The following is a 26,812-nucleotide window of genomic DNA, read 5'->3' as shown; positions in this document are numbered from 1 at the left end:
ATGTACAGAACCTGGACTGATGAACAGGTCCATGGGTGTTAGTGGGAGATGTCCCTGGACTGATGAACAGGTCCATGGGTATCAGTGGGAGATGTACAGAACCTGGACTGATGAACATGTCCATGGGTGTCAGTGGGAGATGTACAGAACCTGGACTGATGAACAGGTCCATGGGTGTCAGTGGGAGATGTCCCTGGACTGATGAACAGGTACATGGGTGTCAGTGGGAGATGTCTCTGGACTAATGAACAGGTACATGGGTGTCAGTGGGAGATGTACAGAACCTGGACTAATGAACAGGTCCATGGGTGTCAGTGGGAGATGTACAGAACCTGGACTAATGAACAGGTCCATGGGTATCAGTGGGAGATGTCCCTGGACTGATGAACAGGTCCATGAGTATCAGTGGAGATGTCCCTGGACTGATGAACAGGTCCATGGGTATCAGTGGAGATGTACAGAACTTGGACTGATGAACAGGTCCATGGGTATTAGTGGGAGATGTCCCTGGACTGATGAACAGGTCCATGTGTGTCAGTGGAGATGTCCCTGGACTAATGAACAGGTCCTTGGGTGTCAGTGGGAGATGTCCCTGGTCCAGGCCATGTTATTGTTCATCACTACAGGATGTTCTGTGTTGAATCCTAACTTGAGACCAGGGATGCAAAATTCTGGTAAAGTTCCCAAAAAGTCCTTTTAGTTTCCAGAAATCGTGGTTGGAATATTTCATGGAATTACTAGGGAATAAGCAGTAAATCCGGGAATCCCTTCAAACCAGGATATTCTGGAAAAGCTGTCAGAATGTTGCAAGTCCAGCTGAGACCAGTGTGTTGCGTTTCCTCCACCAGACAGACACGTCCCCATGACGACAGCGGGATCTGAGTGGGTCCTGGCCAACCTCAACGTGTCTGGCTATTACAGGGTTAACTACGACACGGGCAACTGGGAACGACTCATCAACCAGCTCACCGCAGACCACACGGTGTAGTGGACAATATTAATACAATCTCATGTGGATGTTACCTTTCAGAATATGATTCCATGTGACCACTACGTAACGGAATAACTTGTTTTGTGCAGGTCATTCCTTTAATTAACAGAGCTCAGATCGTGGATGATGCCTTCAATCTGGCCAGGTAAAGCTCTTCCTAACTTCAGCTAATGCCCCCCCACCAACCACCTACTGTATTTCCTGGTGAAACTGTGTGGAAGGCTGGAAGCTGATGTCCTTGTGCTGTCGTGTTGTTGTATGTTTCCAGGGCCAAGGTGATCAACACGACGTTAGCTCTAAGGACCACCAGGTAATTACAATAATATATTCTACTATACAAATGATTTATTACCAGGTACCTGTCTCAGGAGAGAGACTCCATCACCTGGGAATCACCTCTTATATTATATATTACCAGGTACCTGTCTCAGGAGAGAGACTCCATCCCCTTGGGAATCACCTCTTATATTAAATATTTTATATTACCAGGTACCTGTCTCAGGAGAGAGACTCCATCCCCTGGGAATCACCTCTTATATTATATATTATATATTACCAGGTACCTGTCTCAGGAGAGAGACTCCATCCCCTGGGAATCACCTCTTATATTATATATTACCACCTGTCTCAGGAGAGAGACCGTCCCCTGGGAATCACCTCTTATATTCTATATTACCAGGTACCTGTCTCAGGAGAGAGACTCCATCCCTTGGGAATCACCTCTTATATTATATATTACCAGGTACCTGTCTCAGGAGAGAGACTCCATCCCCTGGGAATCACCTCTTATATATTATATATTACCAGGTACCTGTCTCAGGAGAGAGACTCCATCCCCTGGGAATCACCTCTTATATTATATATTATATATTACCAGGTACCTGTCTCAGGAGAGAGACTCCATCCCCTTGGGAATCACCTCTTATATTAAATATTATATATTACCAGGTACCTGTCTCAGGAGAGAGACTCCATCCCCTGGGAATCACCTCTTATATTATATATTACCACCTGTCTCAGGAGAGAGACTACATCCCCTGGGAATCACCACTTATATTATATATTACCAGGTACCTGTCTCAGGAGAGAGACTCCATCCCCTGGGAATCACCTCTTATATTATATATTATATATTACCAGGTACCTGTCTCAGGAGAGAGACTCCATCCCCTGGGAATTACCTCTTATATATTATATATTACCAGGTACCTGTCTCAGGAGAGAGACTCCATCCCCTGGGAATAACCTCTTATATTATATATTATATATTACCAGGTACCTGTCTCAGGAGAGAGACTCCATCCCCTGGGAATCACCTCTTATATTATATATTATATATTACCAGGTACCTGTCTCAGGAGAGAGACTCCATCCCCTGGGAATCACCTCTTATATTATATATTACCAGGTACCTGTCTCAGGAGAGAGACTCCATCCACTGGGAATCACCTCTTATATAATATATTATATATATCCAGGTACCTGTCTCAGGAGAGAGACTCCATCCCCTTGGAATCACCTCTTATATTATATATTATATATTACCAGATACCTGTCTCAGGAGAGAGACTCCATCCCCTGGGAATCACCTCTTATATTATATATTATATATTACCAGATACCTGTCTCAGGAGAGAGACTCCATCCCATGGGAATCACCTCTTATATTATATATTATATATTACCAGGTACCTGTCTCAGGAGAGAGACTCCATCCCCTGGGAATCACCTCTTATACTATATATTACCAGGTACCTGTCTCAGGAGAGAGACTACATCCCCTGGGAATCACCTCTTATATTATATATTACCAGGTACCTGTCTCAGGAGAGAAGCTCCATCTCCTGGGAATCACCTCTTATATATTATATATTACCAGGTACCTGTCTCAGGAGAGAGACTCAATCCCCTGGGAATCACCTCTTATAAATTATATATTACCAGGTACCTGTCTCAGGAGAGAGACTCCATCCCCTGTGAATCACCTCTTATATTATATATTATATATTACCAGGTACCTGTCTCAGGAGAGAGACTCCATCCCCTGGGAATCACCTCTTATATAATATATTATATATTACCAGGTACCTGTCTCAGGAGAGAGACTCCATCCCCTGGGAATCACCTCTTATATAATATATTATATATTACCAGGTACCTGTCTCAGGAGAGAGACTCCATCCCCTGGGAATCACCTCTTATATTATATATTATATAATACCAGATACCTGTCTCAGGAGAGAGACTCCATCCCCTGGGAATCACCTCTTAAATTATATATTGCCAGGTACCTGTCTCAGGAGAGAGACTCCATCCCCTGGGAATCACCTCTAATATTATATATTATATATTACCAGGTACCTGTCTCAGGAGAGAGACTCCATCCCCTGGGAATCACCTCTTATTTTATATATTATATATTACCAGGTACTTGTCTCAGGAGAGAGACTCCATCCCCTTGGGAATCACCTCTTATATTAAATATTATATATTACCAGGTACCTGTCTCAGGAGAGAGACTCCATCGCCTGGGAATCACCTCTTATATTATATATTATATATTACCAGGTACCTGTCTCAGGAGAGAGACTCCATCCCCTGGGAATCACCTCTTATATTATATATTACCACCTGTCTCAGGAGAGAGACTACATCCCCTGGGAATCACCTCTTATATTATATATTACCAGGTACCTGTCTCAGGAGAGAAACTCCATCCCCTGGGAATCACCTCTTATATATTATATATTACCAGGTACCTGTCTCAGGAGAGAGACTCCATCCCCTGGGAATAACCTCTTATATTATATATTATATATTACCAGGTACCTGCTCAGGAGAGAGACTCCATCCCCTGGGAATCACCTCTTATATTATATATTATATATTACCAGGTACCTGTCTCAGGAAAGAGACTCCATCCCCTGGGAATCACCTCTTATATATTATATATTACCAGGTACCTGTCTCAGGAGAGAGACTCCATCCCCTGGGAATAACCTCTTATATTATATATTATATATTACCAGGTACCTGTCTCAGGAGAGAGACTCCATCCCCTGGGAATCACCTCTTATATTATATATTATATATTACCAGGTACCTGTCTCAGGAGAGAGACTCCATCCCCTGGGAATCACCTCTTATATTATATATTACCAGGTACCTGTCTCAGGAGAGAGACTCCATCCCCTGGGAATCACCTCTTATATAATATATTATATATTACCAGGTACCTGTCTCAGGAGAGAGACTCCATCCCCTTGGAATCACCTCTTATATTATATATTATATATTACCAGATACCTGTCTCAGGAGAGAGACTCCATCCCATGGGAATCACCTCTTATATTATATATTATATATTACCAGGTACCTGTCTCAGGAGAGAGACTCCATCCCCTGGGAATCACCTCTTATATTATATATTATATATTACCAGATACCTGTCTCAGGAGAGAGACTCCATCCCCTGGGAATCACCTCTTATATTATATATTATATATTACCAGATACCTGTCTCAGGAGAGAGACTCCATCCCATGGGAATCACCTCTTATATTATATATTATATATTACCAGGTACCTGTCTCAGGAGAGAGACTCCATCCCCTGGGAATCACCTCTTATATTATATATTACCAGGTACCTGTCTCAGGAGAGAGACTCCATCCCCTGTGAATCACCTCTTATATTATATATTATATATTACCAGGTACCTGTCTCAGGAGAGAGACTCCATCCCCTGGGAATCACCTCTTATAATATATATTATATATTACCAGGTACCTGTCTCAGGAGAGAGACTCCATCCCCTGGGAATCACCTCTTATATAATATATTATATATTACCAGGTACCTGTCTCAGGAGAGAGAATCCATCCCCTGGGAATCACCTCTTATATTATATATTATATAATACCAGATACCTGTCTCAGGAGAGAGACTCCATCCCCTGGGAATCACCTCTTAAATTATATATTGCCAGGTACCTGTCTCAGGAGAGAGACTCCATCCCCTGGGAATCACCTCTAATATTATATTATATATTACCAGGTACCTGTCTCAGGAGAGAGACTCCATCCCCTGGGAATCACCTCTTATTTTATATATTATATATTACCAGGTACTTGTCTCAGGAGAGAGACTCCATCCCCTTGGGAATCACCTCTTATATTAAATATTATATATTACCAGGTACCTGTCTCAGGAGAGAGACTCCATCCCCTGGGAATCACCTCTTATATTATATATTATATATTACCAGGTACCTGTCTCAGGAGAGAGACTCCATCCCCTGGGAATCACCTCTTATATTATATATTACCACCTGTCTCAGGAGAGAGACTACATCCCCTGGGAATCACCTCTTATATTATATATTACCAGGTACCTGTCTCAGGAGAGAGACTCCATCCCCTGGGATTCACCTCTTATATTATATATTACCAGGTACCTGTCTCAGGAGAGAAACTCCATCCCCTGGGAATCACCTCTTATATATTATATATTACCAGGTACCTGTCTCAGGAGAGAGACTCCATCCCCTGGGAATCACCTCTTATATATTATATATTACCAGGTACCTGTCTCAGGAGAGAGACTCCATCCCCTGGGAATCACCTCTTATATTATATATTATATATTACCAGGTACCTGTCTCAGGAGAGAGACTCCATCCCCTGGGAATCACCTCTTATATTATATATTATATATAACCAGATACCTGTCTCAGGAGAGAGACTCCATCCCCTGGGAATCACCTCTTATATTATATATTATATATTGCCAGGTACCTGTCTCAGGAGAGAGACTCCATCCCCTGGGAATCACCTCTTATATTATATATTATATATTACCAGGTACCTGTCTCAGGAGAGAGACTCCATCCCCTGGGAATCACCTCTTATTTTATATATTATATATTACCAGGTACTTGTCTCAGGAGAGAGACTCCATCCCCTTGGGAATCACCTCTTATATTAAATATTATATATTACCAGGTACCTGTCTCAGGAGAGAGACTCCATCCCCTGGGAATCACCTCTTATATTATATATTATATATTACCAGGTACCTGTCTCAGGAGAGAGACTCCATCCCCTGGGAATCACCTCTTATATTATATATTACCACCTGTCTCAGGAGAGAGACTACATCCCCTGGGAATCACCTCTTATATTATATATTACCAGGTACCTGTCTCAGGAGAGAGACTCCATCCCCTGGGATTCACCTCTTATATTATATATTACCAGGTACCTGTCTCAGGAGAGAAACTCCATCCCCTGGGAATCACCTCTTATATATTATATATTACCAGGTACCTGTCTCAGTAGAGAGACTCCATCCCCTGGGAATCACCTCTTATATATTATATATTACCAGGTACCTGTCTCAGGAGAGAGACTCCATCCCCTGGGAATCACCTCTTATATTATATATTATATATTACCAGGTACCTGTCTCAGGAGAGAGACTCCATCCCCTGGGAATCACCTCTTATATTATATATTATATATAACCAGATACCTGTCTCAGGAGAGAGACTCCATCCCCTGGGAATCACCTCTTATATTATATATTATATATTGCCAGGTACCTGTCTCAGGAGAGAGACTCCATCCCCTGGGAATCACCTCTTATATTATATATTAAAAGGTACCTGTCTCAGGAGAGAGACTCCATCCCCTGGGAATCACCTCTTATATTATATATTATATAATACCAGATACCTGTCTAAGGAGAGAGACTCCATCCCCTGGGAATCACCTCTTATATTATATATTACCAGGTACCTGTCTCAGGAGAGAGACTCCATCCCCTGGGAATCACCTCTTATATAATATATTATATATTACCAGGTACCTGTCTCAGGAGAGAGACTCCATCCCCTGGGAATCACCTCTTATATTATATATTATATATAACCAGATACCTGTCTCAGGAGAGAGACTCCATCCCCTGGGAATCACCTCTTATATTATATATTATATATTGCCAGGTACCTGTCTCAGGAGAGAGACTCCATCCCCTGGGAATCACCTCTTATATTATATATTAAAAGGTACCTGTCTCAGGAGAGAGACTCCATCCCCTGGGAATCACCTCTTATATTATATATTACCAGGTACCTGTCTCAGGAGAGAAACTCCATCCCCTGGGAATCACCTCTTATATATTATATATTACCAGTACCTGTCTCAGGAGAGAGACTCAATCCCCTGGGAATCACCTCTTATATATTATATATTACCAGGTACCTGTCTCAGGAGAGAGACTCCATCCCCTGTGAATCACCTCTTATATTATATATTATATATTACTAGGTACCTGTCTCAGGAGAGAGACTCCATCCCCTGGGAATCACCTCTTATATTATATATTATTTATTACCAGGTACCTGTCTCAGGAGAGAGACTCCATCCCCTGGGAATCACCTCTTATATTATATATTACCAGGTACCTGTCTCAGGAGAGTGACTCCATCCCCTGTGAATCACCTCTTATATAATATATTATATATTACCAGGTACCTGTCTCAGGAGAGAGACTCCATCCCCTGGGAATCACCTCTTATATTATATATTATATATTGCCAGGTACCTGTCTCAGGAGAGAGACTCCATCCCCTGGGAATCACCTCTTATATTATATATTAAAAGGTACCTGTCTCAGGAGAGAGACTCCATCCCCTGGGAATCACCTCTTATATTATATATTACCAGGTACCTGTCTCAGGAGAGAAACTCCATCCCCTGGGAATCACCTCTTATATATTATATATTACCAGTACCTGTCTCAGGAGAGAGACTCAATCCCCTGGGAATCACCTCTTATATATTATATATTACCAGGTACCTGTCTCAGGAGAGAGACTCCATCCCCTGTGAATCACCTCTTATATTATATATTATATATTACTAGGTACCTGTCTCAGGAGAGAGACTCCATCCCCTGGGAATCACCTCTTATATTATATATTATTTATTACCAGGTACCTGTCTCAGGAGAGAGACTCCATCCCCTGGGAATCACCTCTTATATTATATATTACCAGGTACCTGTCTCAGGAGAGTGACTCCATCCCCTGTGAATCACCTCTTATATAATATATTATATATTACCAGGTACCTGTCTCAGGAGAGAGACTCCATCCCCTGGGAATCACCTCTTATATTATATATTATATAATTCCAGATACCTGTCTCAGGAGAGAGACTCCATCCCCTGGGAATCACCTCTTATATTATATATTACCAGGTACCTGTCTCAGGATAGAGACTCCATCCCCTGGGAATCACCTTTTATATTATATATTATATATTACCAGGTACCTGTCTCAGGAGAGAGACTCCATCCCCTGGGAATCACCTCTTATATTATATATTACCACCTGTCTCAGGAGAGAGACTACATCCCCTGGGAATCACCTCTTATATTATATATTACCAGGTACCTGTCTCAGAAGAGAGACTCCATCCCCTGGGAATCACCTGTTATATATTATATATTACCAGGTACCTGTCTCAGGAGAGAGACTCCATCCCCTGGAAATCACCTCTTATATATTATATATTACCAGGTACCTGTCTCAGGAGAGAGACTCCATCCCCTGGGAATCACCTCTTATATATTATATATTAATAGGTACCTGTCTCAGGAGAGAGACTCAATCCCCTGGGAATCACCTCTTATATATTATATATTACCAGGTACCTGTCTCAGGAGAGAGACTCCATCCCCTGGGAATCACCTCTTATATTATATATTACCACCTGTCTCAGGAGAGAGACTACATCCCCTGGGAATCACCTCTTATATTATATATTACCAGGTACCTGTCTCAGGAGAGAAACTCCATCCCCTGGGAATCACCTCTTATATATTATATATTACCAGGTACCTGTCTCAGGAGAGAGACTCCATCCCCTGGGAATCACCTCTTATATATTATATATTACCAGGTACCTGTCTCAGGAGAGAGACTCCATCCCCTGGGAATAACCTCTTATATTATATATTATATATTACCAGGTACCTGTCTCAGGAGAGAGACTCCATCCCCTGGGAATCACCTCTTTTATTACATATTATATATTACCAGGTACCTTTCTCAGGAGAGAGACTCCATCCCCTGGGAATCACCTCTTATATTATATATTACCAGGTACCTGTCTCAGGAGAGAGACTCCATCCCCTGGGAATCACCTCTTATATTATATATTACCAGGTACCTGTCTCAGGAGAGAAACTCCATCCCCTGGGAATCACCTCTTATATATTATATATTACCAGGTACCTGTCTCAGGAGAGAGACTCCATCCCCTGGGAATCACCTCTTATATATTATATATTACCAGGTACCTGTCTCAGGAGAGAGACTCCATCCCCTGGGAATAACCTCTTATATTATATGTTATATATTACCAGGTACCTGTCTCAGGAGAGAGACTCCATCCCCTGGGAATCACCTCTTATATTATATATTATATAATACCAGATACCTGTCTCAGGAGAGAGACTCCATCCCCTAGGAATCACCTCTTATATTATATATTACCAGGTACCTGTCTCAGGAGAGAGACTCCATCCCCTGGGAATCACCTCTTATATAATATATTATATATTACCAGGTACCTGTCTCAGGAGAGAGACTCCATCCCCTGGGAATCACCTCTTATATTATATATTATATATAACCAGATACCTGTCTCAGGAGAGAGACTCCATCCCCTGGGAATCACCTCTTATATTATATATTATATATTGCCAGGTACCTGTCTCAGGAGAGAGACTCCATCCCCTGGGAATCACCTCTTATATTATATATTACCAGGTACCTGTCTCAGGAGAGAGACTCCATCCCCTGGGAATCACCTCTTATATTATATATTACCAGGTACCTGTCTCAGGAGAGAAACTCCATCCCCTGGGAATCACCTCTTATATATTATATATTACCAGTACCTGTCTCAGGAGAGAGACTCAATCCCCTGGGAATCACCTCTTATATATTATATATTACCAGGTACCTGTCTCAGGAGAGAGACTCCATCCCCTGTGAATCACCTCTTATATTATATATTATATATTACTAGGTACCTGTCTCAGGAGAGAGACTCCATCCCCTGGGAATCACCTCTTATATTATATATTATTTATTACCAGGTACCTGTCTCAGGAGAGAGACTCCATCCCCTGGGAATCACCTCTTATATTATATATTACCAGGTACCTGTCTCAGGAGAGAGACTCCATCCCCTGGGAATCACCTCTTATATTATATATTATATATTACCAGGTACCTGTCTCAGGAGAGAGACTCCATCCCCTGGGAATCACCTCTTATATTATATATTACCACCTGTCTCAGGAGAGAGTCTACATCCCCTGGGAATCACCTCTTATATTATATATTACCAGGTACCTGTCTCAGGAGAGAGACTCCATCCCCTGGGATTCACCTCTTATATTATATATTACCAGGTACCTGTCTCAGGAGAGAAACTCCATCCCCTGGGAATCACCTCTTATATATTATATATTACCAGGTACCTGTCTCAGGAGAGAGACTCCATCCCCTGGGAATCACCTCTTATATATTATATATTACCAGGTACCTGTCTCAGGAGAGAGACTCCATCCCCTGGGAATCACCTCTTATATTATATATTATATATTACCAGGTACCTGTCTCAGGAGAGAGACTCCATCCCCTGGGAATCACCTCTTATATTATATATTATATATAACCAGATACCTGTCTCAGGAGAGAGACTCCATCCCCTGGGAATCACCTCTTATATTATATATTATATATTGCCAGGTACCTGTCTCAGGAGAGAGACTCCATCCCCTGGGAATCACCTCTTATATTATATATTAAAAGGTACCTGTCTCAGGAGAGAGACTCCATCCCCTGGGAATCACCTCTTATATTATATATTATATAATACCAGATACCTGTCTAAGGAGAGAGACTCCATCCCCTGGGAATCACCTCTTATATTATATATTACCAGGTACCTGTCTCAGGAGAGAGACTCCATCCCCTGGGAATCACCTCTTATATAATATATTATATATTACCAGGTACCTGTCTCAGGAGAGAGACTCCATCCCCTGGGAATCACCTCTTATATTATATATTATATATAACCAGATACCTGTCTCAGGAGAGAGACTCCATCCCCTGGGAATCACCTCTTATATTATATATTATATATTGCCAGGTACCTGTCTCAGGAGAGAGACTCCATCCCCTGGGAATCACCTCTTATATTATATATTAAAAGGTACCTGTCTCAGGAGAGAGACTCCATCCCCTGGGAATCACCTCTTATATTATATATTACCAGGTACCTGTCTCAGGAGAGAAACTCCATCCCCTGGGAATCACCTCTTATATATTATATATTACCAGTACCTGTCTCAGGAGAGAGACTCAATCCCCTGGGAATCACCTCTTATATATTATATATTACCAGGTACCTGTCTCAGGAGAGAGACTCCATCCCCTGTGAATCACCTCTTATATTATATATTATATATTACTAGGTACCTGTCTCAGGAGAGAGACTCCATCCCCTGGGAATCACCTCTTATATTATATATTATTTATTACCAGGTACCTGTCTCAGGAGAGAGACTCCATCCCCTGGGAATCACCTCTTATATTATATATTACCAGGTACCTGTCTCAGGAGAGTGACTCCATCCCCTGTGAATCACCTCTTATATAATATATTATATATTACCAGGTACCTGTCTCAGGAGAGAGACTCCATCCCCTGGGAATCACGTCTTATATTATATATTATATAATTCCAGATACCTGTCTCAGGAGAGAGACTCCATCCCCTGGGAATCACCTCTTATATTATATATTACCAGGTACCTGTCTCAGGATAGAGACTCCATCCCCTGGGAATCACCTTTTATATTATATATTATATATTACCAGGTACCTGTCTCAGGAGAGAGACTCCATCCCCTGGGAATCACCTCTTATATTATATATTACCACCTGTCTCAGGAGAGAGACTACATCCCCTGGGAATCACCTCTTATATTATATATTACCAGGTACCTGTCTCAGAAGAGAGACTCCATCCCCTGGGAATCACCTCTTATATATTATATATTACCAGGTACCTGTCTCAGGAGAGAGACTCCATCCCCTGGAAATCACCTCTTATATATTATATATTACCAGGTACCTGTCTCAGGAGAGAGACTCCATCCCCTGGGAATCACCTCTTATATATTATATATTAATAGGTACCTGTCTCAGGAGAGAGACTCAATCCCCTGGGAATCACCTCTTATATATTATATATTACCAGGTACCTGTCTCAGGAGAGAGACTCCATCCCCTGGGAATCACCTCTTATATTATATATTACCACCTGTCTCAGGAGAGAGACTACATCCCCTGGGAATCACCTCTTATATTATATATTACCAGGTACCTGTCTCAGGAGAGAAACTCCATCCCCTGGGAATCACCTCTTATATATTATATATTACCAGGTACCTGTCTCAGGAGAGAGACTCCATCCCCTGGGAATCACCTCTTATATATTATATATTACCAGGTACCTGTCTCAGGAGAGAGACTCCATCCCCTGGGAATAACCTCTTATATTATATATTATATATTACCAGGTACCTGTCTCAGGAGAGAGACTCCATCCCCTGGGAATCACCTCTTTTATTACATATTATATATTACCAGGTACCTTTCTCAGGAGAGAGACTCCATCCCCTGGGAATCACCTCTTATATTATATATTACCAGGTACCTGTCTCAGGAGAGAGACTCCATCCCCTGGGAATCACCTCTTATATTATATATTACCAGGTACCTGTCTCAGGAGAGAAACTCCATCCCCTGGGAATCACCTCTTATATATTATATATTACCAGGTACCTGTCTCAGGAGAGAGACTCCATCCCCTGGGAATCACCTCTTATATATTATATATTACCAGGTACCTGTCTCAGGAGAGAGACTCCATCCCCTGGGAATAACCTCTTATATTATATGTTATATATTACCAGGTACCTGTCTCAGGAGAGAGACTCCATCCCCTGGGAATCACCTCTTATATTATATATTATATAATACCAGATACCTGTCTCAGGAGAGAGACTCCATCCCCTAGGAATCACCTCTTATATTATATATTACCAGGTACCTGTCTCAGGAGAGAGACTCCATCCCCTGGGAATCACCTCTTATATAATATATTATATATTACCAGGTACCTGTCTCAGGAGAGAGACTCCATCCCCTGGGAATCACCTCTTATATTATATATTATATATAACCAGATACCTGTCTCAGGAGAGAGACTCCATCCCCTGGGAATCACCTCTTATATTATATATTATATATTGCCAGGTACCTGTCTCAGGAGAGAGACTCCATCCCCTGGGAATCACCTCTTATATTATATATTACCAGGTACCTGTCTCAGGAGAGAGACTCCATCCCCTGGGAATCACCTCTTATATTATATATTACCAGGTACCTGTCTCAGGAGAGAAACTCCATCCCCTGGGAATCACCTCTTATATATTATATATTACCAGTACCTGTCTCAGGAGAGAGACTCAATCCCCTGGGAATCACCTCTTATATATTATATATTACCAGGTACCTGTCTCAGGAGAGAGACTCCATCCCCTGTGAATCACCTCTTATATTATATATTATATATTACTAGGTACCTGTCTCAGGAGAGAGACTCCATCCCCTGGGAATCACCTCTTATATTATATATTATTTATTACCAGGTACCTGTCTCAGGAGAGAGACTCCATCCCCTGGGAATCACCTCTTATATTATATATTACCAGGTACCTGTCTCAGGAGAGAGACTCCATCCCCTGGGAATCACCTCTTATATTATATATTATATATTACCAGGTACCTGTCTCAGGAGAGAGACTCCATCCCCTGGGAATCACCTCTTATATTATATATTACCACCTGTCTCAGGAGAGAGTCTACATCCCCTGGGAATCACCTCTTATATTATATATTACCAGGTACCTGTCTCAGAAGAGAGACTCCATCCCCTGGGAATCACCTCTTATATATTATATATTACCAGGTACCTGTCTCAGGAGAGAGACTCCATCCCCTGGGAATCACCTCTTATATATTATATATTAATAGGTACCTGTCTCAGGAGAGAGACTCCATCCCCTGGGAATCACCTCTTATATATTATATATTACCAGGTACCTGTCTCAGGAGAGAGACTCAATCCCCTGGGAATCACCACTTGTATATTATATATTACCAGGTACCTGTCTCAGGAGAGAGACTCCATCCCCTGGGAATCACCTCTTATATTACATATTATATATTACCAGGTACCTTTCTCAGGAGAGAGACTCCATCCCCTGGGAATCACCTCTTATATTATATATTACCAGGTACCTTTCTCAGGAGAGAGACTCCATCCCCTGGGAATCACCTCTTATATTATATATTACCAGGTACCTGTCTCAGGAGAGAAACTCCATCCCCTGGGAATCACCTCTTATATATTATATATTACCAGGTACCTGTCTCAGGAGAGAGACTCCATCCCCTGGGAATCACCTCTTATATATTATATATTACCAGGTACCTGTCTCAGGAGAGAGACTCCATCCCCTGGGAATAACCTCTTATATTATATATTATATATTACCAGGTACCTGTCTCAGGAGAGAGACTCCATCCCCTGGGAATCACCTCTTATATTATATATTATATAATACCAGATACCTGTCTCAGGAGAGAGACTCCATCCCCTGGGAATCACCTCTTATATTATATATTATATAATACCAGATACCTGTCTCAGGAGAGAGACTCCATCCCCTGGGAATCACCTCTTATATTATATATTACCAGGTACCTGTCTCAGGAGAGAGACTCCATCCCCTGGGAATCACCTCTTATATTATATATTATATAATACCAGATACCTGTCTCAGGAGAGAGACTCCATCCCCTGGGAATCACCTCTTATATTATATATTACCAGGTACCTGTCTCAGAAGAGAGACTCCATCCCCTGGGAATCACCTCTTATATTATATATTACCAGGTACCTGTCTCAGGAGAGAAACTCCATCCCCTGGGAATCACCTCTTATATATTATATATTACCAGGTACCTGTCTAAGGTGAGAGACTCCATCCCCTGGGAATCACCTCTTATATATTATATATTACTTGGTACCTGTCTCAGGAGAGAGACTCCATCCCCTGGGAATAACCTCTTATATTATATATTATATATTACCAGGTACCTGTCTCAGGAGAGAGACTCCATCCCCTGGGAATCACCTCTTATATTACATATTATATATTACCAGGTACCTTTCTCAGGAGAGAGACTCCATCCCCTGGGAATCACCTCTTATATTATATATTACCAGGTACCTGTCTCAGGAGAGAGACTCCATCCCCTGGGAATCACCTCTTATATAATATATTATATATTACCAGGTACCTGTCTCAGGAGAGAGACTCCATCCCCTGGGAATCACCTCTTATATATTATATATTACCAGGTACCTGTCTCAGGAGAGAGACTCCATCACCTGGGAATAACCTCTTATATTATATATTATATATTACCAGGTACCTGTCTCAGGAGAGAGACTCATCCCCTGGGAATCACCTCTTATATTACATATTATATATTACCAGGTACCTGTCTCAGGAGAGAGACTCCATCCCCTGGGAATCACCTCTTATATTATATATTACCAGGTACCTGTCTCAGGAGAGAGACTCCATCCCCTGGGAATCACCTCTTATATAATATATTATATATTACCAGGTACCTGTCTCAGGAGAGAGACTCCATCCCCTGGGAATCACCTCTTATATATTATATATTACCAGGTACCTGTCTCAGGAGAGAGACTCCATCCCCTGGGAATCACCTCTTATATATTATATATTACCAGGTACCTGTCTCAGGAGAGAGACTCCATCCCCTGGGAATAACCTCTTATATTATATATTATATATTACCAGGTACCTGTCTCAGGAGAGAGACTCCATCCCCTGGGAATCACCTCTTATATTACATATTATATATTACCAGGTACCTGTCTCAGGAGATGCTCCATCCCCTGGGAATCACCTCTTATATTATATATTACCAGGTACCTGTCTCAGGAGAGAGACTCCATCCCCTGGGATTCACCTCTTATATAATATATTATATATTACCAGGTACCTGTCTCAGGAGAGAGACTCCATCCCCTGGGAATCACCTCTTATATATTATATATTACCAGGTACCTGTCTCAGGAGAGAGACTCCATCCCCTGGGAATAACCTCTTATATTATATATTATATATTACCAGGTACCTGTCTCAGGAGAGAGACTCCATCCCCTGGGAATCACCTCTTATATTATATATTACCAGGTACCTGTCTCAGGAGAGAGACTCCATCCCCTGGGAATCACCTCTTATATAATATATTATATATTACCAGGTACCTGTCTCAGGAGAGAGACTCCATCCCCTGGGAATCACCTCTTATATTATATATTACCAGGTACCTATCTCAGGAGAGAGACTCCATCCCCTGGGAATCACCTCTTATATAATATATTATATATTACCAGGTACCTGTCTCAGGAGAGAGACTCCATCCCCTGGGAATCACCTCTTATATATTATATATTACCAGGTACCTGTCTCAGAAGAGAGACTCCATCCCTGGGAATAACCTCTTATATTATATATTATATATTACCAGGTACCTGTCTCAGGAGAGAGACTCCATCCCCTGGGAATCACCTCTTATATTATATATTATATAATACCAGATACCTGTCTCAGGAGAGAGACTCCATCCCCTGGGAATCACCTCTTATATAATATATTATATATTACCAGGTACCTGTCTCAGGAGAGAGACTCCATCCCCTGGGAATCACCTCTTATATTATATATTACCAGGTACCTGTCTCAGGAGAGAGACTCCATCCCCTGGGAATCACCTCTTATATTATATATTATATATTACCAGGTACCTGTCTCAGGAGAGAGACTCCATCCCCTGGGAATCACCTCTTATATTATATATTATATATTACCAGGTACCTGTCTCAGGAGAGAGACTCCATCCCCTGGGAATCACCTCTTATATATTATATATTACCAGGTACCTGTCTCAGGAGAGAGACTCCATCCCCTGGGAATAACCTCTTATATTATATATTATATATTACCAGGTACCTGTCTCAGGAGAGAGACTCCATCCCCTGGGAATCACCTCTTATATTACATATTATATATTACCAGGTACCTGTCTCAGGAGAGAGACTCCATCCCCTGGGAATCACCTCTTATATTATATATTACCAGGTACCTGTCTCAGGAGAGAGACTCCATCCCCTGGGAATCACCTCTTATATTATTTATTATATATTACCAGGTACCTGTCTCAGGAGAGAGACTCCATCCCCTGGGAATCACCTCTTATATTATATATTATATATTACCAGGTACCTGTCTCAGGAGAGAGACTCCATCCCCTGGGAATCACCTCTTATATTATATATTACCAGGTACCTGTCTCAGGAGAGAAACTCCATCCCCTGGGAATCACCTCTTATATATTATATATTACCAGGTACCTGTCTCAGGAGAGAGACTCCATCCCCTGGGAATCACCTCTTATATATTATATATTACCAGGTACCTGTCTCAGGAGAGAGACTCCATCCCCTGGGAATAACCTCTTATATTATATATTATATATTACCAGGTACCTGTCTCAGGAGAGAGACTCCATCCCCTGGGAATCACCTCTTATATTATATATTATATAATACCAGATACCTGTCTCAGGAGAGAGACTCCATCCCCTGGGAATCACCTCTTATATTATATATTATATAATACCAGATACCTGTCTCAGGAGAGAGACTCCATCCCCTGGGAATCACCTCTTATATTATATATTACCAGGTACCTGTCTCAGGAGAGAGACTCCATCCCCTGGGAATCACCTCTTATATTATATATTATATAATACCAGATACCTGTCTCAGGAGAGAGACTCCATCCCCTGGGAATCACCTCTTATATTATATATTACCAGGTACCTGTCTCAGAAGAGAGACTCCATCCCCTGGGAATCACCTCTTATATTATATATTACCCGGTACCTGTCTCAGGAGAGAAACTCCATCCCCTGGGAATCACCTCTTATATATTATATATTACCAGGTACCTGTCTAAGGTGAGAGACTCCATCCCCTGGGAATCACCTCTTATATATTATATATTACCAGGTACCTGTCTCAGGAGAGAGACTCCATCCCCTGGGAATAACCTCTTATATTATATATTATATATTACCAGGTACCTGTCTCAGGAGAGAGACTCCATCCCCTGGGAATCACCTCTTATATTACATATTATATATTACCAGGTACCTTTCTCAGGAGAGAGACTCCATCCCCTGGGAATCACCTCTTATATTATATATTACCAGGTACCTGTCTCAGGAGAGAGACTCCATCCCCTGGGAATCACCTCTTATATAATATATTATATATTACCAGGTACCTGTCTCAGGAGAGAGACTCCATCCCCTGGGAATCACCTCTTATATATTATATATTACCAGGTACCTGTCTCAGGAGAGAGACTCCATCACCTGGGAATAACCTCTTATATTATATATTATATATTACCAGGTACCTGTCTCAGGAGAGAGACTCAATCCCCTGGGAATCACCTCTTATATTACATATTATATATTACCAGGTACCTGTCTCAGGAGAGAGACTCCATCCCCTGGGAATCACCTCTTATATTATATATTACCAGGTACCTGTCTCAGGAGAGAGACTCCATCCCCTGGGAATCACCTCTTATATAATATATTATATATTACCAGGTACCTGTCTCAGGAGAGAGACTCCATCCCCTGGGAATCACCTCTTATATATTATATATTACCAGGTACCTGTCTCAGGAGAGAGACTCCATCCCCTGGGAATCACCTCTTATATATTATATATTATATATTACCAGGTACCTGTCTCAGGAGAGAGACTCCATCCCCTGGGAATAACCTCTTATATTATATATTATATATTACCAGGTACCTGTCTCAGGAGAGAGACTCCATCCCCTGGGAATCACCTCTTATATTACATATTATATATTACCAGGTACCTGTCTCAGGAGAGAGACTCCATCCCCTGGGAATCACCTCTTATATTATATATTACCAGGTACCTGTCTCAGGAGAGAGACTCCATCCCCTGGGATTCACCTCTTATATAATATATTATATATTACCAGGTACCTGTCTCAGGAGAGAGACTCCATCCCCTGGGAATCACCTCTTATATATTATATATTACCAGGTACCTGTCTCAGGAGAGAGACTCCATCCCTGGGAATAACCTCTTATATTATATATTATATATTACCAGGTACCTGTCTCAGGAGAGAGACTCCATCCCCTGGGAATCACCTCTTATATTATATATTACCAGGTACCTGTCTCAGGAGAGAGACTCCATCCCCTGGGAATCACCTCTTATATAATATATTATATATTACCAGGTACCTGTCTCAGGAGAGAGACTCCATCCCCTGGGAATCACCTCTTATATTATATATTACCAGGTACCTATCTCAGGAGAGAGACTCCATCCCCTGGGAATCACCTCTTATATAATATATTATATATTACCAGGTACCTGTCTCAGGAGAGAGACTCCATCCCCTGGGAATCACCTCTTATATATTATATATTACCAGGTACCTGTCTCAGAAGAGAGACTCCATCCCTGGGAATAACCTCTTATATTATATATTATATATTACCAGGTACCTGTCTCAGGAGAGAGACTCCATCCCCTGGGAATCACCTCTTATATTATATATTATATAATACCAGATACCTGTCTCAGGAGAGAGACTCCATCCCCTGGGAATCACCTCTTATATAATATATTATATATTACCAGGTACCTGTCTCAGGAGAGAGACTCCATCCCCTGGGAATCACCTCTTATATTATATATTACCAGGTACCTATCTCAGGAGAGAGACTCCATCCCCTGGGAATCACCTCTTATATAATATATTATATATTACCAGGTACCTGTCTCAGGAGAGAGACTCCATCCCCTGGGAATCACCTCTTATATATTATATATTACCAGGTACCTGTCTCAGAAGAGAGACTCCATCCCTGGGAATAACCTCTTATATTATATATTATATATTACCAGGTACCTGTCTCAGGAGAGAGACTCCATCCCCTGGGAATCACCTCTTATATTATATATTATATAATACCAGATACCTGTCTCAGGAGAGAGACTCCATCCCCTGGGAATCACCTCTTATATTATATATTATATAATACCAGATACCTGTCTCAGGAGAGAGACTCCATCCCCTGGGAATCACCTCTTATATTATATATTACCAGGTACCTGTCTCAGGAGAGAGACTCCATCCCCTGGGAATCACCTCTTATATTATATATTATATATTACCAGGTACCTGTCTCAGGAGAGAGACTCCATCCCCTGGGAATCACCTCTTATATTATATATTACCACCTGTCTCAGGAGAGAGACTCCATCCCCTGGGAATCACCTCTTATATTATATATTATATATTACCAGGTACCTGTCTCAGGAGAGAGACTCCATCCCCTGGGAATCACCTCTTATATATTATATCTTACCAGGTACCTGTCTCAGGAGAGAGACTCCATCCCCTGGGAATAACCTCTTATATTATATATTATATATTACCAGGTACCTGTCTCAGGAGAGAGACTCCATCCCCTGGGAATCACCTCTTATATTACATATTTATATTACCAGGTACCTGTCTCAGGAGAGAGACTCCATCCCCTGGGAATCACCTCTTATATTTTATATCTTACCAGTACCTGTCTCAGGAGAGAGACTCCATCCCCTGGGAATCACCTCTTATATTATTTATTATATTACCAGGTACCTGTCTCAGGAGAGAGACTCCATCCCCTGGGAATCACCTCTTATATGTATATATATATACCAGGTACCGTCTCAGGAGAGAGACTCCATCCCCTGGAATCCCTCTTATATTATATATATATATTACCAGGTACTGTCTCAGGAGAGAGACGCCTCCCCTGGGACTCACCTCTTAGTATATATTATTACCATACCTGTCTCAGGAGAGAGACTCCATCCCCTGGGAATCACCTCTTATATTAAATTATATATTACCAGTGTAACCTGTCTCAGGAGAGAGACCTCCATCCCCTGGGAATCACCTCTTATAGATATATTATATTACCAGGTACCTGTCTCAGGAGAGAGACTCCATCCCCTGGGAATAACCTCTTATATATATATTATATATTACCCAGGTACCTGTCTCAGGAGAGAGACTCCATCCCCCTGGGAATCACCTCTTATATTAATATTATATATTACCAGGTACCTGTCTCAGGAGAGAGACTCCATCCCCTGGGAATCACCTCTTATATTATATATTACCAGGTACCTGTCTCAGGAGAGAGACTCCATCCCCTGGGAATCACCTCTATATTATTTATTATATATTACCAGGTACCTGTCTCAGGAGAGAGACTCCATCCCCTGGGAATCACCTCTTATATTATTATAATTACCATACCTGTCTCAGGAGAGAGACTCCATCCCCTGGGAATAACCTCTTATATTATATATTATATATTACCAGGTACCTGTCTCAGGAGAGAGACTCCATCCCCTGGGAATCACCTCTTATATATTATATATTACCAGGTACCTGTCTCAGGAGAGAGACTCCATCCCCTGGGAATAACCTCTTATATTATATATTATATATTACCAGGTACCTGCTCAGGAGAGAGACTCCATCCCCTGGGAATCACCTCTTATATTACATATTATATATTACCAGGTACCTGTCTCAGGAGAGAGACCTCCATCCCCTGGGAATCACCTCTTATATTATATATTACCAGGTACCTGTCTCAGGAGAGAGACTCCATCCCCTGGGAATCACCTCTTATTATTTATATATATTACCAGGTACCTGTCTCAGGAGAGAGACTCCATCCCCTGGGAATCACCCCTTATATTATATATATATATACCAGATACCTGTCTCAGGAGAGAGACTCCATCCCCTGGGAATCACTTCTTAATATTATATATTACCAGGTACCTGTTTCAGGAGAGAGACTCCAATCCCCTGGGAATCACCTCTTATATTATATATTATATTTACCAGGTACCTGTCTCAGGAGAGAGACTCCTCCCCTGGGAATCACCTCTTATATTATATATTACCACCTGTCTCAGGAGAGAGACTCCATCCCCTGGGAATCACCTCTTATATTATAATATTATATATTACCAGGTACCTGTCTCAGGAGAGAGACTCCATCCCCTGGGAATCACCTCTTATATATTATATATTACCAGGCACCTGTCTCAGGAGAGAGACTCATCCCCTGGGAATAACCTCTTATATTATATATTATATATTACCAGGTACCTGTCTCAGGAGAGAGACTCCATCCCCTGGGAATCACCTCTTATATTACATATTATATATTACCAGGTACCTGTCTCAGGAGAGAGACTCCATCCCCTGGGAATCACCTCTTATATTATATATTACCAGGTACCTGTCTCAGGAGAGAGACTCCATCCCCTGGGAATCACCTCTTATATTATTTATTATATATTACCAGGTTCCTGTCTCAGGAGAGAGACTCCATCCCCTGGGAATCACCTCTTATATTATATATTATATAATACCAGATACCTGTCTCAGGAGAGAGACTCCATCCCCTGGGAATCACGTCTTATATTATATATTACCAGGTACCTGTTTCAGGAGAGAGACTCCATCCCCTGGGAATCACCTCTTATATTATATATTATATATTACCAGGTACCTGTCTCAGGAGAGAGACTCCATCCCCTGGGAATCACCTCTTATATTATATATTACCACCTGTCTCAGGAGAGAGACTACATCCCCTGGGAATCACCTCTTATATTATATATTACCAGGTACCTGTCTCAGAAGAGAGACTCCATCCCCTGGGAATCACCTCTTATATTTTATATTACCAGGTACCTGTCTCAGGAGAGAAACTCCATCCCCTGGGAATCACCTCTTATATATTATATATTACTAGGTACCTGTCTAAGGTGAGAGACTCCATCCCCTGGGAATCACCTCTTATATATTATATATTACCAGGTACCTGTCTCAGGAGAGAGACTCCATCCCCTGGGAATAACCTCTTATATTATATATTATATATTACCAGGTACCTGTCTCAGGAGAGAGACTCCATCCCCTGGGAATCACCTCTTATATTACATATTATATATTACCAGGTACCTTTCTCAGGAGAGAGACTCCATCCCCTGGGAATCACCTCTTATATTATATATTACCAGGTACCTGTCTCAGGAGAGAGACTCCATCCCCTGGGAATCACCTCTTATATAATATATTATATATTACCAGGTACCTGTCTCAGGAGAGAAACTCCATCCCCTGGGAATCACCTCTTATATATTATATATTACCAGGTACCTGTCTCAGGAGAGAGACTCCATCCCCTGGGAATAACCTCTTATATTATATATTATATATTACCAGGTACCTGTCTCAGGAGAGAGACTCCATCCCCTGGGAATCACCTCTTATATTACATATTATATATTACCAGGTACCTGTCTCAGGAGAGAGACTCCATCCCCTGGGAATCACCTCTTATATTATATATTACCAGGTACCTGTCTCAGGAGAGAGACTCCATCCCCTGGGAATCACCTCTTATATAATATATTATATATTACCAGGTACCTGTCTCAGGAGAGAGACTCCATCCCCTGGGAATCACCTCTTATATATTATATATTACCAGGTACCTGTCTCAGGAGAGAGACTCCATCCCCTGGGAATCACCTCTTATATATTATATATTACCAGGTACCTGTCTCAGGAGAGAGACTCCATCCCCTGGGAATAACCTCTTATATTATATATTATATATTACCAGGTACCTGTCTCAGGAGAGAGACTCCATCCCCTGGGAATCACCTCTTATATTATATATTACCAGGTACCTGTCTCAGGAGAGAGACTCCATCCCCTGGGAATCACCTCTTATATAATATATTATATATTACCAGGTACCTGTCTCAGGAGAGAGACTCCATCCCCTGGGAATCACCTCTTATATTATATATTACCAGGTACCTATCTCAGGAGAGAGACTCCATCCCCTGGGAATCACCTCTTATATAATATATTATATATTACCAGGTACCTGTCTCAGGAGAGAGACTCCATCCCCTGGGAATCACCTCTTATATATTATATATTACCAGGTACCTGTCTCAGAAGAGAGACTCCATCCCTGGGAATAACCTCTTATATTATATATTATATATTACCAGGTACCTGTCTCAGGAGAGAGACTCCATCCCCTGGGAATCACCTCTTATATTATATATTATATAATACCAGATACCTGTCTCAGGAGAGACTCCATCCCCTGGGAAGCACCTCTTATATAATATATTATATATTACCAGGTACCTGTCTCAGGAGAGAGACTCCATCCCCTGGGAATCACCTCTTATATTATATATTACCAGGTACCTATCTCAGGAGAGAGACTCCATCCCCTGGGAATCACCTCTTATATAATATATTATATATTACCAGGTACCTGTCTCAGGAGAGAGACTCCATCCCCTGGGAATCACCTCTTATATATTATATATTACCAGGTACCTGTCTCAGAAGAGAGACTCCATCCCTGGGAATAACCTCTTATATTATATATTATATATTACCAGGTACCTGTCTCAGGAGAGAGACTCCATCCCCTGGGAATCACCTCTTATATTATATATTATATATTACCAGATACCTGTCTCAGGAGAGAGACTCCATCCCCTGGGAATCACCTCTTATATTATATATTATATAATACCAGATACCTGTCTCAGGAGAGAGACTCCATCCCCTGGGAATCACCTCTTATATTATATATTACCAGGTACCTGTCTCAGGAGAGAGACTCCATCCCCTGGGAATCACCTCTTATATTATATATTATATATTACCAGGTACCTGTCTCAGGAGAGAGACTCCATCCCCTGGGAATCACCTCTTATATTATATATTACCACCTGTCTCAGGAGAGAGACTCCATCCCCTGGGAATCACCTCTTATATTATATATTATATATTACCAGGTACCTGTCTCAGGAGAGAGACTCCATCCCCTGGGAATCACCTCTTATATATTATATATTACCAGGTACCTGTCTCAGGAGAGAGACTCCATCCCCTGGGAATAACCTCTTATATTATATATTATATATTACCAGGTACCTGTCTCAGGAGAGAGACTCCATCCCCTGGGAATCACCTCTTATATTACATATTATATATTACCAGGTACCTGTCTCAGGAGAGAGACTCCATCCCCTGGGAATCACCTCTTATATTATATATTACCAGGTACCTGTCTCAGGAGAGATACTCCATCCCCTGGGAATCACCTCTTATATTATTTATTATATATTACCAGGTACCTGTCTCAGGAGAGAGACTCCATCCCCTGGGAATCACCTCTTATATTATATATTATATAATACCAGATACCTGTCTCAGGAGAGAGACTCCATCCCCTGGGAATCACGTCTTATATTATATATTACCAGGTACCTGTTTCAGGAGAGAGACTCCATCCCCTGGGAATCACCTCTTATATTATATATTATATATTACCAGGTACCTGTCTCAGGAGAGAGACTCCATCCCCTGGGAATCACCTCTTATATTATATATTACCACCTGTCTCAGGAGAGAGACTCCATCCCCTGGGAATCACCTCTTATATTATATATTACCAGGTACCTGTCTCAGGAGAGAAACTCCATCCCCTGGGAATCACCTCTTATATATTATATATTACCAGGTACCTGTCTAAGGTGAGAGACTCCATCCCCTGGGAATCACCTCTTATATATTATATATTACCAGGTACCTGTCTCAGGAGAGAGACTCCATCCCCTGGGAATAACCTCTTATATTATATATTATATATTACCAGGTACCTGTCTCAGGAGAGAGACTCCATCCCCTGGGAATCACCTCTTATATTACATATTATATATTACCAGGTACCTTTCTCAGGAGAGAGACTCCATCCCCTGGGAATCACCTCTTATATTATATATTACCAGGTACCTGTCTCAGGAGAGAGACTCCATCCCCTGGGAATCACCTCTTATATAATATATTATATATTACCAGGTACCTGTCTCAGGAGAGAGACTCCATCCCCTGGGAATCACCTCTTATATATTATATATTACCAGGTACCTGTCTCAGGAGAGAGACTCCATCCCCTGGGAATAACCTCTTATATTATATATTATATATTACCAGGTACCTGTCTCAGGAGAGAGACTCCATCCCCTGGGAATCACCTCTTATATTACATATTATATATTACCAGGTACCTGTCTCAGGAGAGAGACTCCATCCCCTGGGAATCACCTCTTATATTATATATTACCAGGTACCTGTCTCAGGAGAGAGACTCCATCCCCTGGGAATCACCTCTTATATAATATATTATATATTACCAGGTACCTGTCTCAGGAGAGAAACTCCATCCCCTGGGAATCACCTCTTATATATTATATATTACCAGTACCTGTCTCAGGAGAGAGACTCAATCCCCTGGGAATCACCTCT

The 26,812-nt window shown here is 41.5% G+C and overlaps 1 protein-coding gene across 1 annotated transcript in view; it reads left to right on the top strand.

The window, feature by feature from the left end:
* Positions 1–26,812, top strand: part of LOC115185018 (aminopeptidase N-like) — a 70,682-nt gene that overhangs the window by 25,253 nt on the left and 18,617 nt on the right. Inside the window, exons 11-13 of the mRNA XM_029745619.1 lie at positions 849–982; positions 1,081–1,136; positions 1,260–1,301. Coding sequence (XP_029601479.1) covers positions 849–982; positions 1,081–1,136; positions 1,260–1,301 — 232 coding nt within the window. The remainder of the gene's footprint in view (positions 1–848; positions 983–1,080; positions 1,137–1,259; positions 1,302–26,812) is intronic.

Source organism: Salmo trutta, unplaced genomic scaffold (assembly GCF_901001165.1).
Source record: "Salmo trutta unplaced genomic scaffold, fSalTru1.1, whole genome shotgun sequence".
NCBI classification, from domain to species: domain Eukaryota; kingdom Metazoa; phylum Chordata; class Actinopteri; order Salmoniformes; family Salmonidae; genus Salmo; species Salmo trutta.
Note: the sequence above shows the minus strand (reverse complement) of the source record. Positions and strands in the feature narration are given on the sequence as shown.